The sequence below is a fragment of the Rhinolophus hipposideros genome, assembly GCF_964194185.1.
Source record: "Rhinolophus hipposideros genome assembly, chromosome: 3".
Taxonomy (NCBI): Eukaryota; Metazoa; Chordata; class Mammalia; order Chiroptera; family Rhinolophidae; genus Rhinolophus; species Rhinolophus hipposideros.
Genome location: NC_138049.1, coordinates 16,975,194 through 16,989,660, shown reverse-complemented (window position 1 = coordinate 16,989,660; position 14,467 = coordinate 16,975,194). Strand labels below are relative to the sequence as shown.

Below are 14,467 nucleotides of genomic sequence, written 5' to 3'. Positions count from 1 at the left end.
CTTCTGGCAAGCCCTCCCTGGCAGCTGTTCTTAATTTGGGATCCGCGAATCCCGGGGTTTGGGAACCCAAGTAACACACACACACACACACACACACACACACACACACACCCACCCACCGGAACTGTAGGGGATATTTTGAGTGCACCTACATCGAGTGTCTTTCTGGGCAAAAGGACCAAAGCTGTCAACTGATTCTTTAAGGGTCTGTGTCCCCAAAAGAGGTTAAGCTCTTCTGATTCAGGGAAAGATGGACATCTCCGCCTAAGGCGCAGGTCTGGAAAAGACTGTGAAATCATCATTTGTCCACCTCCAAGGTCGGGGCTAACAGCTGGCACACCCCACCCTACTCCTTCAGGAAAAAGTCCAGTTCAGGTCTTGAAATAGCTCAGGTGAGAAGTTGAACGACCCTTCTGCGAAAAGGAAGGAGACAGTGAACCTGCCTCACCCAGTGTCTCGACCAAAATTCTCTTAGCCCCAAGAAGAGGTCAGACACTGAAGGAAATTGAGCGGAGGTACTGGGTCTGTTCCATGTGTTGCCCGAGTCCCCACCCTCAGGCGCTTGCTCAGGCATTGGACACTATGGGAATATTCGGTTGATTTTGTTATTCCCTCGAAAGAACCGAGGGCTGAAATGTCGGAGCGTCCCCTCTAACGCCAGCTGGGTGGTAAGGTATCCATATCCACCGATTCCGGGGCGGGAGGAGAGAAATCTGCTCCCTGCGCTCCAGGACTGAACGCCGTGAAGTGTCCCTGCGGGCAGAGCTACCCGGGGCGCTGGGGCAGAATGCAGGGTGGGGTGACCGGAGAGAGAGCCCAGTGGAGCCGTGGGTGAGAGGACCCGGCAGAAAGTAGGGTGGGGGGCCGGGCGGAATGCCAACCAGGGGATAGTACAACCCATCCCAAAGTTTCGCAGACCCGGGGGCATAGGCAGGGCGAGCCAGGCAGAAGCACCAGCCACTGCCGCCGCCCAGCGCGCCCAGCTGCGGCGAAGGAGGGCGGGGGTGCACGCCGCGCGGGCTGGCAGTCCCCGCATCGCGCCCACCCGCGAGGCCAAAGCGCCACTGCTCCGGGCACTGCGCGGCTCTCCACGGAAACAGCCAGACTGGGAAAGGAGAAGGGAAACTTGACCTCACAGTGTCGCCCAGCCAGGGCGGGTGGGCGGGACGTGCGCCTGGGCAACCCACGGCGCTCAGGTTGGAGTCAGGGAGGCTCGGGAAGAAGTGAGCGCAGAGCTTTCCACGGGCTAGCGAAATCGGACGAAATAGAAATATGAAAAGCCGTCCAAGCAGCCGCTGGAGCCCGGCCGTGTAGGAGACACCCCCCATCCGCACTGGGAGGACCACGGCGACGCGCCCTCGCGAAGACGCCCAGGCGCTCCCGGGCGGCCGCGGGTCTGCGCGGAGGAGCCGCCTCCCCAGCGTGGGGCGTGCGTTCCAGCGCCAACGGGGGCGGCCGGAAACCGAGATGCGGCGCGCAGCCCCTGGACGGCCGGGGCCGGGGAAACTCCGGGGCGGCCCCGCGCGCCGCTGACCCCGCGCGGGGGTGACGGGTGCGCCCGGCCCCGCCCGCCTCCGGCCCCTCCCCGCGGCGGCCGCGGCGCTTCCAGGGGCGGCGCGGAGCGGCTCGCCCAGCCTCCAGCGCCTGCGAGCGCCAGGCTGCCTGGGGAATTCACTTCGCTGCTTTTACGCGCCATCCCTCCTCGGGCTGCTTCTGAGGGCGTTCCGTCTCCGGCCCTAGCCTTTCCTGTGCAAGGAAAACTTCACTGCCATTTCTCTGTCCCCTCGGAGGAGAGGATTAAAAGTTGCAAGAACTGGTGCGGCTCGGGCGCGGGTGTGTGCCGCGGGGTTCCTGTCCCACCATGGGTACCAACATAGTTTACGAGTGGCTGAGAGCGCTGCAGCTCCCGCAGTACGCGGAGTCCTTCGTGGATAACGGCTACGACGACCTGGAGGTGTGCAAGCAGATCGGGGAGCCGGACCTGGACGCCATCGGGGTGCTGGCGCCCGCGCACCGCCGCCGCATCCTGGAGGCCGTTCGCCGGCTGCGGGAGCAGGACGCCGCCGCCGCCGGCCTCTACTTCACGCTGGAGCCACAGCCGCCCACCGCTCCTCTCGGGCCGCCCGCGGGCGCCGTCTCCACCGGCCGCCGGGGGGAGCCGTGCGGCGGTCGGGCGCGTGGCATCCGCGGGGACCCCCGCAGCCAGATGACCGCCCCCCGCAGCAGGGAGCTGGTGAGCTACCCCAAGCTGAAACTGAAGATCATGATTAGGGATAAGCTCGTTCGCGACGGCATCCACCTGAGCAAGCCCCCGTACTCCTGCAAGGTAAGGAGGCGCCGCCCGGCTGGCGCGGGGCGCGCAGCGGGGGGGGGGACGCGGCCCAGACGCTGCAGCCCAGGCTCCGCAACCCAGTCCAGGTGGCAACGGGGAGGCAAGGATGCTTTGGGCATTTGGGATGCTCTCCTATGTTCTTTCTGTATTCGCTCCTCGTTCCTTTCTTCCTGGTGTCACCAGAGGTTGGTAAGACAAGATCTCGGCCCCAGATGTTAATTCGAAAGTAGGACGAAGTCTCTGTGTAACTTCCCGTGCTCACCTGTCAGGAACTGGAGTCCTGATGGCCTCCGTGGTAGCGTTGGGGTCTGAGGATCACCAGCACAATGGTTCATGTCTACATTATTTCCAACCTTCCAGTTTCTCGTTCTTTTCCTGTTTTGAGACACTCCCAAGGCAAACTGGCGACCTCTTTGAAGAGTGGGAAATCACACCCGTTTATTCTCAATTCCAGAAAGTTAAATCCCAGCACCGATTCACACTTGAAAAGTGAAGCAGTGATATGAACATTCTAGGGGGAAAAGTTAGCAAAACCTGTCAGTCAACTTGGAATAAGTTTCTTCAGCTTCAGTGTAGGGAGGTAATAGGTGCTGAAGACTCTGGATATAATGGGGCCACTACTGTGTGCTGCCAAAGTCTGTGCTGAGTCACCCGTTTGGTTTAGTATTAATCCTGAAGAGATGAAGTAGGTACAACTGTGACTTTTACAAAGACTGAATGACCTTGCATTTCCAAGATGAGGGCACAGCACAAAGAAGTGAGATTTTCAGTAACCAGTGAGGAAGTCCCTGGGGGGGAGCCTCCAAGGGAAGCAGCCAGAAGTTATGGCAGCTGCTCTGTGAGGAAGGCCGAAATGTGGATTTGGGCGTTGAATAATTAAGGAACAGGGTTATTTCACACAAGAGTTCTGTCTCCAGCTGAGTCTGGCTAGTTTGTTGTTGCAGCTGTCTAGGTAGAGGGTCCTGACTTGAAAGGGAGAAGGAGACAGCACAGGTGACCCGCCAGCATGCCTGGGGTTTCCCGGGAAAAGGAGCACCTCAGCTAGAAGATCAAGCCAGAGAAAGCCAGGGGAAAATGATGGCAAAGCTGCAGCAGCTGGAGGGGGTCAGACACAGCCCTCTACGAGGGAAATGTCGATACTCCAAATGCTGTGTGCTCTGGTCTTGGGTATTTGCACTGTTCTACTGTCTGATGTAAAGGTCATAATGTCTGGATTTAAGAACGTTCAAGTGAAAACTCTGTATAAAGTAGGTAACAGTATCTAGGGTGGATGGAAATAAAGGGTTTCATATTACCTATATGTCATCTTGCAAGACAGATAGGCAATTCACATAACCTGCTTGAACATATAAACTTGTTTTACAAAAACTATGTAAAGAGGGCAGGTCTGGAGGACAGTTTGCCTCAAATTAAACACATGTTCCACTTAACCCACTCTGACTGTGTTATTGATGTATGGCCCAAAGCAGGGAATGGAGAGGAGAGCACAATTTTCCCAGGCGGGTAGAGTTAGAGTTATGTCTAAGACTGGATAGATGGACTTGAGCATCAGTGTAACAGCTCTTTTCTGGAGTCAGCAGGTAAAGGAGTTCAAGGTGAGACTTTTGTGATTTACATCCCAAGAAGTGAGTTGGGCTTAGGTTGAGAGAATGTGAGTACCTGAATACATGGTAAGGTCAAGACCTGGCCAGAAAGGGGGGGCGAGAACAGGGGTTGTCACTAGGGCTTGCATATTCTTCAAGAAAAGAGCTGTGCAGTGGGGCTGGCTGAGAGAGAGCAGAGGAGAGCAGGGGGCCGGAGGTGAGAGTGGTGCGCCAGAAATAACACATTGCAGTTCTGATATTTTAAAAGACAAGCCTAGATATCAAATTTAGAAGCTTAAGAAGATTCCTTAGTGGAAGAAGATTGATTCTAAGGACATGAAATGTCTTGGCATAGGCTTTGGACCGTGGATTCCTGCCTAGATCAATGCGTGATATGGTGGTGCATTTGAGTCAGTGCAATTTATGGGAGACAATTTTACCTCGCATGGTAATACCATTGACTTTCCATGTGAATACTTATTTTTTAGTTTATATGGTTATATGTTTATGTTTATATCAACTTTTATATAAATCCCATAACAATAATGTTTGATAATAAAGTTATGTCCCCATTTGCTTTCTATCCATATTTAATTCTTCTTGAACTCATGAAAGAATAAAATGGGGGTAGAAGTGTTTTTGTACCTCCTTCATTGATACTCCAACTGAGGATGAAAAAAATAGAGCTGACAAATTTAATTGTAAAGAAAAAAAATTCTGTTACTGTGTGTTTATGTTTGTTACAAGGAAAACACTAAAATAGGAACTGAAATATAATTAATGTTCCCCGAGCTGAACATACAAGTTTGTAGAGCCAGGCCATGTGGGTCATTCAAAATTTGTTGCTTATGTGTGAGTTGCCTCTTCAGTTTTGAGTTTTAAATAATTTAAGAATTTGTTTTCTGATGCAGTTTATTTCTTTGCAAGCAGTGCTAGGACTTTTTCTTTCAAATGTGATCATGTTATAATTTCTCCAGATTCCTTGGCTCGGTCATGATCAGAATGTGTAGTGCTCATTATGTGCATTTAGAATTCTGCTTGTTAGAGCGGGCCTCACCTTTCCTTTATAGTCATTTGCATCGTTGGTTCCTGTGAGATTTTTTGGTACTTGGTGAGAATATTAGATGGCTTGAGAGTGGATTATATGAATGGTGATGAAGGCAGGAATAGTGACTCTTTTGCAGGGGAAAGTACTAAGTGGAGGAAGTTTCCCACCTGAGAGCCCTGTGGGAGATAGGGTTTGCTACAGGAACAGGCAGTGTTGCAGATGCTCTGCTGCAGTTGCTGTGTTCATTAAATGTTACCAACAATTGCCACTTGCCCTCATAGGTGAGTTAAAACTGTGAGGTAAAAGTAAGGTTCTCTTTGTTTTACAAAGGCGGTCTGTAGCTTTGGAAAACCAGGACCTTGGAAAGAGCACCTGTACTCAAGTCCCTCTCCTGCCTTTCTTTAGCTTCTCTGACTGCAGTGATGTCTGCCTTTGTGAAATGGGGATAAAGTGTTTTCACAGGGTGGGGAACAGGTAAAGCTTTCCATACATTATTGCATTACTTTACCAGCTTCTCTCTGCCAAAGCTTTCTACTAGGTCCCAGATTACTGTGTTGGCAGAAGCTGTGCCCTCAGGGAACTTGGGGTCTAGCAGGAAAATGGAATGAACAATAATGATGAAGGGTGTCAGTTGCTCTGATCGGGAACACATGCTGCCATGACAAGTGCATCCAACCTAGTTTGCAGGAACATGGGATCAAGGCAGCCTTTCCAGAACTGGCATTTGATCTGATAACTAATGGTGGAAGGGTTTAGCCTTAGTGGGAGAAGGCTTCTAGGGGAAGGGTGTCTTAGGCAGAGAGCAATGTGAGCAAAGGCCAGAACGGGAGGAAGTTTAGCATGCAGCAGGGAAACAGGAATTTAAAGGAATTCAATGTGACTGGAGCACAGAATGCTAACAGGAAGTGGCAAGAGATGGAGCGACAGACAGTGGCTGTCCTGAATGGCCTTGACGTCACATTTAGGAGTTTGGAGTTTATCTCAAGAGGGCAAGCTATTGATGGATCCTGACCAGAGTCAGGGTAACAGTTAGGAGGTTGTTGCGGTGTCAGGAGACATTTGCTGGTGGCCTGGACTGTGTAGTGATGGTGGGAGAGGAGCGATGGAGGTAATTGAGAGGTAGAATTGACAGTCCATGGTGATTGGGTGACAGAGGTGGGAGAAGGGAAGGGTGAGGATGACACGCACATTTCTGATTTAGGATTGCGATGCCATTCTCTGACGTAGGGGACCCAAGAGAAGGGTAAGTTTGGGGAGAAAGATGTTGCCTTCATGTTTAAACTGACTGACTGGTTGATGCCTCTGGAATATATCAACATAGCTGTTTAGTTGGCAGTTGGAAATTTGGCAGTGAGACAGAGGAGAGATTCTGGGCCAGATAATGAGATTTGGTCGTCATCAGCACATTGACACCATGAATACAAATGAGCTGTTGAGAGAGAAGAGAGAAAGGACCAGGGGAGCACCCGGATTTAGGTGATGAGCAAAAGAAGAACTTCTAAAGGAGGCTGAAACGGTTGAGCAGAGAGTTAGGGGGAAAGCAGCAGGAAGGAGTGTTCTGGAAGGTAGTGGAAGCAGTGAGGCTGCAAGGAGAAGGGGCTGCTCAGGAGATCAGATCATGGCCAAGTAGGACAAAAATTAGAACATATTCATTGGAGGTAGCAACCGTACCATTTGAGGATGTCGGAAATAGCAATTTAAGGTGACGGGACCAATGAGAAGAAGTAGAACACAGAAAGCCTCTGTTTTTTTGGTAAGACTTTTTTCTTTTTCTTTATTTTCTTTCTTTCTTTATTTTCTTTCTTTATTTTCTTTCTTCCTTCCTTCCTTCCTTCCTTCCTTCCTTCCTTCCTTCCTTCCTTCCTTCCTTCCTTCCTTCCTTTCTTTCTTTCTTTTCTTTCTTTCACTTTTGAGAGCAGGTTTAGGTTCACAGCAAGTTGAGAGGAAGGTACAGAGAGTTCCCGTGTACCCTGTCCCCACACATGCATGGTGGTCTCCATTATCAGCATCCCTTACCAGAGTGGTACATTTGTTACAATTGATCAACCTCTGTTGAAACATTACAATCACCTAACATCTGTAGCTTACATTGGGGGTTATTCTTGGTGTCGTGCATTCTATGGATTTGGGAAAACATTGTAATGAAATGTATCTACCATTATGACATCACACAGAGTCTTTTCACTGGACTGAAAATCCTCTTTACTCTGTCCATTTATCCCTCCCTCTCCTCCATCCCCTACCTCCTGACAACCAATGATTGTTTTACTGTCTCCCTAGTTTAACTTTTCTAGAATGAAATGTAGTTGGAATCATACAGTATGTAACCTTTTCAGATTGGCTTCTTTTACTTAGTAATATGCATTTAAGGTTCCTTTATGTCTTTCATTGGTTTAACAGCTCATTTCTTTATAGAACTGAACAATACTCCATTTCCTCGATGCATCACACAACTTTTAACAAAGTGGGTCTGAGAAGATAGAACTGAGGATATAGCTAGAGGAAGAAGGGAGACTTTAGGTCAAGGGAAGAGTTTTGTGGATTTGTGGGTTTTTTTTTAAGGATGAGAGAAACTGGACCATGTGTAAATGTTGATGGTAGGCAGCCACAGAAGGGGAGATGATGAAGATATGGTTGAAAGGAGACAACCCAAGAGGTCAGGGTCCTGGAGGAGGATGGAGGGAATTGTGCCCAGAGCACTGGAAGGTAAAGGTGGATTGACTTCCAGTGGGAGAGGAGTGCCTTCTCCATGGAGGGGAGGAGAGGAAGGATGACTAGGAACTTTGTGGGGGTGACACCGAAGAGTTCTCATTTCTTTGATCATTTGACACCAGTGAGGGAGGAGATGGAGGATTAGAGGTTGATGGAGAAGGTTGTGTTAACATATGAATATTAGTATTATGAGCTGGCGTTTATAACTACGCCTGAATATAAACATGACACAATAGTGTTTACAGGATATGCATGACTATGCATACATAAAGGTACCATCCCCATTCATATATTTATGCTGCAGGTTACAGGCTGTGCATGACGTTTTCTCAAGTCCCTTGAAGTTTGGCAGTGCTTGTGAATGGGGGTTGTGTAGGTGGGGATGTGTAGGTGTGGGTGCTGTAAAGGCATTCTGTTTTCTAGCAGACTTGGAAAATCGCAAGGCAGGCCCTAGGGTGGATAATGGGTGCCGGGTAGGCTTCTTGACTTCTTTACCTGAAAAATATCTCTTTGCCACACACTACCAATTAAATTTGTTTGAGTTAGTATAACCTCATTTAATAATGCTGTAGGAGTGTTGAGCTTCATTCACACCTCAGTGTGAATTTAATTAAGTAACAAGATTCTCATGGCAACTGGGTGGGCCGTTAATGGATGTTTGGGAGGATGGCCTAGGATGAAGGCATTTGGAGAGACAGGTGGCGTAAGGGCTTCTGTTCCTGGGGCCAGGGTGCAGGATATAGAAGTGTTTAGGAAGGAAAGAGAGAGGTTGGCAAAGATATGCTGTATCCTTTGGAGTTTTGCCTTGAGACTTGGCAGAAGCTGAAATGACAATAAATATGCCTCCCTCCCAAGAATTCCTCTGCCTTCACAAAGTTATCAGGGATAGGCTGGAAGCTGGCAAAGTTCAGTTTCCCCACCTCAAATCCTATCCTCAAGTATCCTTAGCGTGGGCAAGTGAAGGTCCTTCCAGGCTCTTCTGTTTTCGGTCCCTGGTTGGAACACTGTAGAAAAAAGGGCAGGGAGGAGGAAGATAAGAGCTTGAGTGGTGGTGGGGGCACCCCCTTCCTCATGCTTCTTGTAGTCCATGGGGTTTCCATATATGTAGACCCTTATCCATCCATCCATCCATCCATCCATCCATCCATCCATTTATCCAACAAATACTGAGAATGTGCCATGTGGCAGTGTTGGTTCACATCCTTGGGAGTTCTGGTAAAATTTGAAACTGACCATTTTACACACAGGGCAAGGAGAGATGGAAGAAAAAGGCAGACCACTCCAGATTGGTAGGAGGCAATTTTAATAAGCATGAAACTTATGTACAAGGCTTGTCTCCCATAAGATAAGCAGATCTCCGCACCTGATCACCAGGATCTTAAAGTTTATATAGAGGCCTTCATGGGGTTCACTCACACATGCGGTACAGATGATCTCAGGAACACGTCACTCTCTCAAGGCTGTTTTGAAGTGGCTCCCAGCTTGGAAACAGTGAATGGAACATACATTTCAATGACAGGGTCAGGGGAAAGGAGCCTTTTCCTGGGTCTGACTCTCCGAACCCTAGGGTCAGCTAGCAGTCACATCCTCTTGATGAGTTCCTCCAACAGCCAGGCCCTAAGATTATAGGACTAAACCACACGGAAATGGTCTCCACTTACAGGTTCAGTATTGTGTACGTGGAGGGCCTGCCTAACCCAGTGTCGTAATAGTTGTACCGTATACGAGTTTAATGTTATTTCTACAAAGGTCAAGGGGGTGGCGAATTTTGCTCTTAATGTTGATTTCAAATGTTAACAAAAGATCTGTGTTCATCAAAACTTGAGTAAAGATTATCGGTGAAATTTAAAGTCAAAATATGTTTATCCGTGAAGTATCATCAAAGGAGAACTGGGAATTCAATACTACTCCTGCAGGTCATTTAAAAAGAAGACCTCTGCAGGAGGGCCAAGAATTAGGATGAGGCAAGTGAGGCACTAGGGCACAGAATTCAAGGAGGCAATCTTCTCAGGGTTGTGCAAATCTAGGCCCAGCTAGTGGGCTGGCCACCATTAACAAAACAAATCACTTTTCATGAAATATCAGGTATCTCCGGGCATTGGAGGCGGCCTTCAGATCATACCCTATGCAGTCCCCTATTTCCATGCGTCCTACCTGCTGTGAGCAGCAGTGTGCTGAGAGCCAAGATGGTGCCGAGCTCCCAAACTAAGGCGACATGGGTTCTATAAGTTGCGGCAGCCATGGTGTTCATCTAGGTAGGAGAGAACTGTGCACTGATAGGACATGTCTGTGTCAACACTGTGCTGTACTGGTTAAGAGAGCAGACTCAGAACCAGACTGCAGAATTCATGCCCCAGCTCTGCTCCATGCTACGTCACTTCCGACTCCTCTGTAAGAAGCAGACAATACTCGTGACTACTTTATGAGGTTCTCATGGCAATTGGATGAGCTAGGTTCTCATGAACTTACTAGGCCAAAATTTGTATCAGTTTCCTAGGGCTGCCATAACAACTGTGTATACAAAGCGGTAGAATTCTATTCTCTCATAGTTCTGGAGGCTAGAAGTCCAAAATTAAGGTGTGCGTAGGGCCCTGCTCCAAAATCCTAAGGGTCTGCGCTGTGATTTACCTGTAGGGGCTACCAAAGGCTCCAAACAGCATCTCTCTCTCTCTGTGTCACTGCCACTTCAGGCACCATTGGATCTGCTAGACCATGTGACCCAGTGAGACAGCAGCGTGCATGGCAGATTGGACCTGTTGCAGAACTTTCCCTTGTTCTGGGCCCAACTCAAAACTAACACCTTTTTATTTTTTTTCTTCTACCTCCCCTCCCCCACACTCTGGTTCAAGCCATTGTTTCTCAGTCTAGTTGTGTAGGATACAGCTCCCTGACCCATGCTGGTATTATGAGCCTTGTGCTCCACCTGGCTAGGCAGTTGGTCGCTGGTCATCAGTCGGCCGCTCACAACAGCTCATGGCAGCTGTCGTTGGCTGCCAGCTGCTCACAATGGCTGCCAGCCACTCAGGCTGGCTGCCGGCCACTCACACTGGCCATCGGCCACTTATGGCAGCACACAGCAGCCCATGGCAGCTCATGCTGACCTCCGGCTGCTCATGGCAGCCCAGCTCCAGAGAGAGCCGTTGTTCACAATCTTAGCTGTAGAGGGCATAGCTCACTGGCCCATGTGGGAATCGAACTGGTGGCCTTCCACAGTAGGAGCAGCGCTCCAACCACCTGAGCCACCGGGCTGGCCCCCCCCTTTTTTTTCAGTTTTATTAAATTGCTTGGGGAGACATTGGTTATAAAGATTATATAGGTTTAATAAAACATCATCTACATATTGCATTGTGTGCTTACTACCCAAAGTGAAATCTTCTTCTGTCACTATATATTTGACCCCCTTTACCCTCTTCTGCCTCTACCATCCCGCCTTTCTCTCTGGTAACCACCGTACTGTTGTCTGTGTCTATGAGTTTTTGCTTATCTTGTTTGTTCGTCTATTTGTTGCTTTCTATTTTATATCCCACATATTAGTGAAATCATATGGTTCTTAATTTTTTTTCCATCTGGCTTATTTTGCTTAGCATGATATTCTCAAGATACGTCCATGTTGGTGCAAATGTCAGTATTTCATCTTTCCTTATGGCTGAGTAGTGTAGATGATTGGATAAAGAAAACTAGCAGCGTTTTGAGTCTCTCGGTAAATGGGTTGGAGTAACACATCCAAATGAGGAATATGGTGCCTCCAAAATCCAAAGAACCCATTAGGCATTGAGCCACTTTTTTTGCTTGTAGGAAGGGCCAGATGCAACAATTATACTCACTTTAGGAAGGATATCCCTGAAAATTGCACTGAAGTAGAAGGCCCCGCAATTTTTGTCAGATTTCCCACCTTCCTACATGCAAATGTCTTACTAATAAGTTTAGAGTAGTTGCTACTTCTTGCTCACTAGGTTCAAGCAACACAATGTCATCAATGGAAAGGACCAGTGTGATATCTTGCGGAAGAGAAATGCAATCAAGATCCCTGTGAACTAAATTATGACTTTGTGCTGGAGAGTTGATATACCCATGCAGTAGGACAGTGAAGGTGGCCTTGCCAACTGAAAGCAAATTGCTTCTGTTGGATATTAACAAGACAAAAGCATTTACCAGATGAATAGCCTGGCTCCTGGTAAGTGCTCCCCTGTGCTGGCTCCTATTACTCCGTACCTAGCTTTGTTTTTGACACTTCAACCTCTGGTCATGTGTCCTCTGTGTACAGAAGAGCCCATTGTCCCAGGTCTTATTCCTGATAATAGGGATATTTGTTTGGTAATTAATCATTGGTAGATTTTTTTTTTTTTTTTAGTACAAATGATGCTAAGTTATTTCTGTGTACCTGAGGATACAATAATGAAAATGATTTTTTAAAATATAAACATTTCAGAAGTTGGATATTCAAAGTTAGGTTGTGATCTTCAAAACGATCGCTGGATAGAAGAGAGTGTTGTTATTACTCAAAACATGTCTGAAACTCCAGCACCTGCAGAACACTCTTTAAAGTATCTTCTGTGGTGGCAAACCTTTATTCTTCTAAGATGGATCTTGTTTGGGGTAAATACTTAAAGTAATTTGGAATCAAATTAGGCAATTAAGAGTAATGGCGTTCAATAAAATGTGAAATGGAAAACAATATGACAACAAAATGAGTTTTTTTGTTATGTATCCATATTGTAAATATGGAAAATCCTCAACAAGGCTTTTCAAAACACAAAAGTCAATTCCCTATGTATTTACAAAGAGCGAGATACTCGTGGTGGACTCTCCAAATTGATAATTCATGTAAAGGTGCCTGTAGCTATAAAAGGGAGGAATTAGGTAAACCCTGCACAGATTTTAGTAAACTTTAGCACTCAATGGGTTAATCTGGATTTGGGGAGTCCCAGGGTGTTATTATGGCTTGTCATTTGCATGTCCTGTTCTTAATTCTTAGAAAGCTTTCTTCTTTACACTGCCACCTTGGGTCTTAAAGAAGTCATGATTGTACTCATTCTGCCTTCCTTACTCTTGAGTGAAAAAAAAAAAAGATGTGAAGGAAGGGTAGCAGTATTAAGGATGCCCTCATGAACCTTCTCTGCTCTTAGGTAGTTTTCTAAGGTATACCACGAAAAAATAAGTAGTAAGTTTTGAGAAAAGTGCAATTTTCTTTTCAGATACGAAAGAGCCCAGATTCTGGTTTACCAGAAATATATTCCTAAATGAATTTTCTTGAAGTAAGTTGAGTCAGATGACATGGACTTGACCTGGGCTGGTCCTTAAAATAAATAAGAGATATCCTAAGGTATTTGGAACAACGTTGCCCGTGGTGAGGGAAAGAATACCGGGAACCATGATAGACACAGCTTCTCAACGTTATGGCCTGTGTAAGAGCTAGAAACAGAGTCGCGTCCTTGGCTATAGCTAAGGCTTATGATTACTACTGCTAGCCCTTGAGTTGAAAAGCTTTAACAGTCATTTCCTAAATTTGATCAAAAAACGCTATTTCAGATCAACTACTGATTTGAGCTTGGGGAGGCCTGGGAGGAGTAGGAAGGGAATCCTTGTTTTCAGTCACTCTAAAAATAATTAAGGCAAGTAACTGTGGATCATGCCAAAAGGCATTAAGCGTACACTCTATCTTACATAGAGACTAACACCTAACAGTTTAAAGAGATTTCATTACTGCTTTTAGTTGAAATAAATAGTCTAATGAGCTCTTAAAAACCTTGCTGTTATGTTTCCATAAAGTTATAGATATAAACAAAATAAAGCCTACTTGATTTGGAACATGTCAGAAAGATAAGGAAAATAATTGGTGTTTATCACCAATTAAGGAAAATTCTTGTGTTTATCAAAATCATAATGAACAGATTTTCCAAATTTTAAGATGTTTTTCCGAGAAAAATACCACAACTTTATAGTAAGACTAGAGGTTTTTGACACTCAGAGTGTATCATTTTTTAACACCCCACCTCTGTTTGACAAAATTACTTTAAGTAATAGTCATGGAATAATACACAGTAATTATTTTCTTGATAAACTAAACTATTGCATCTTTCATTTTGTACTGTTTCACTGTTTTGATTTTTCAACACAATTAAAAACTCCAAGTAGTCACATAAGGGTAATAGCATTGACATAACTCAAGTTTTATTTCTTTGTTTTGTCAAATCATGATGCTATTAATGTTTATTTCAAATCTATTGTATAATTTAGGAATATGAAGTACCATGGGAGAGACATGACAACTTTTATACGCTTATTCTAGAAAAGGACTGCTGTAACTTAGTCTGTGGGTTAGTGCCAACTGTATAATGAGGAGTTCTCTGAGTTAACTCCCATGTTGACCACAATGCTTATTCAAGGACAGATAATGAAAACATACTAATCTGAAGCAAATATACCTACCATTTAATCATTTTCTTATTGGGTGGAAACCTTACCTGTGTTATTGATTGCTATACTTCATTATTTGAAAACATCGTGTTTGAGAAATGCTATTTCATCATTATTTGAATTAGTTTTTTGGATTATCAGTTTATATAATTTCGTATCTGTAGCTTTTTATATTCATAATTATGTACGTCTGTTCATGGAGCTTACCTGTTTTTTCCTATTGGTCTCAGACTTCTACTAGCTGCTTAGCAAGAACACTATATGTTAAGGAAAATAATCATGATTGTGTAGATTTTTCCCCTGAATGTGATTTACCTTAGAATTGTATGGGACCTTTTTTTTTTTTTTTGGCTGTCCTAAATTTAAAAAAAAAGA

The 14,467-nt window shown here is 46.0% G+C and overlaps 1 protein-coding gene across 1 annotated transcript in view; it reads left to right on the top strand.

Moving 5' to 3' along the window:
- Positions 1-1,729: 1,729 nt before the first annotated feature.
- SAMD5 (sterile alpha motif domain containing 5) overlaps positions 1,730-14,467 on the top strand; it is a 49,403-nt gene continuing 36,665 nt past the window's right edge. The window contains exon 1 of the mRNA XM_081032399.1: positions 1,730-2,326. Coding sequence (XP_080888525.1) covers positions 1,862-2,326 — 465 coding nt within the window. The 5' untranslated portion in view covers positions 1,730-1,861. The remainder of the gene's footprint in view (positions 2,327-14,467) is intronic.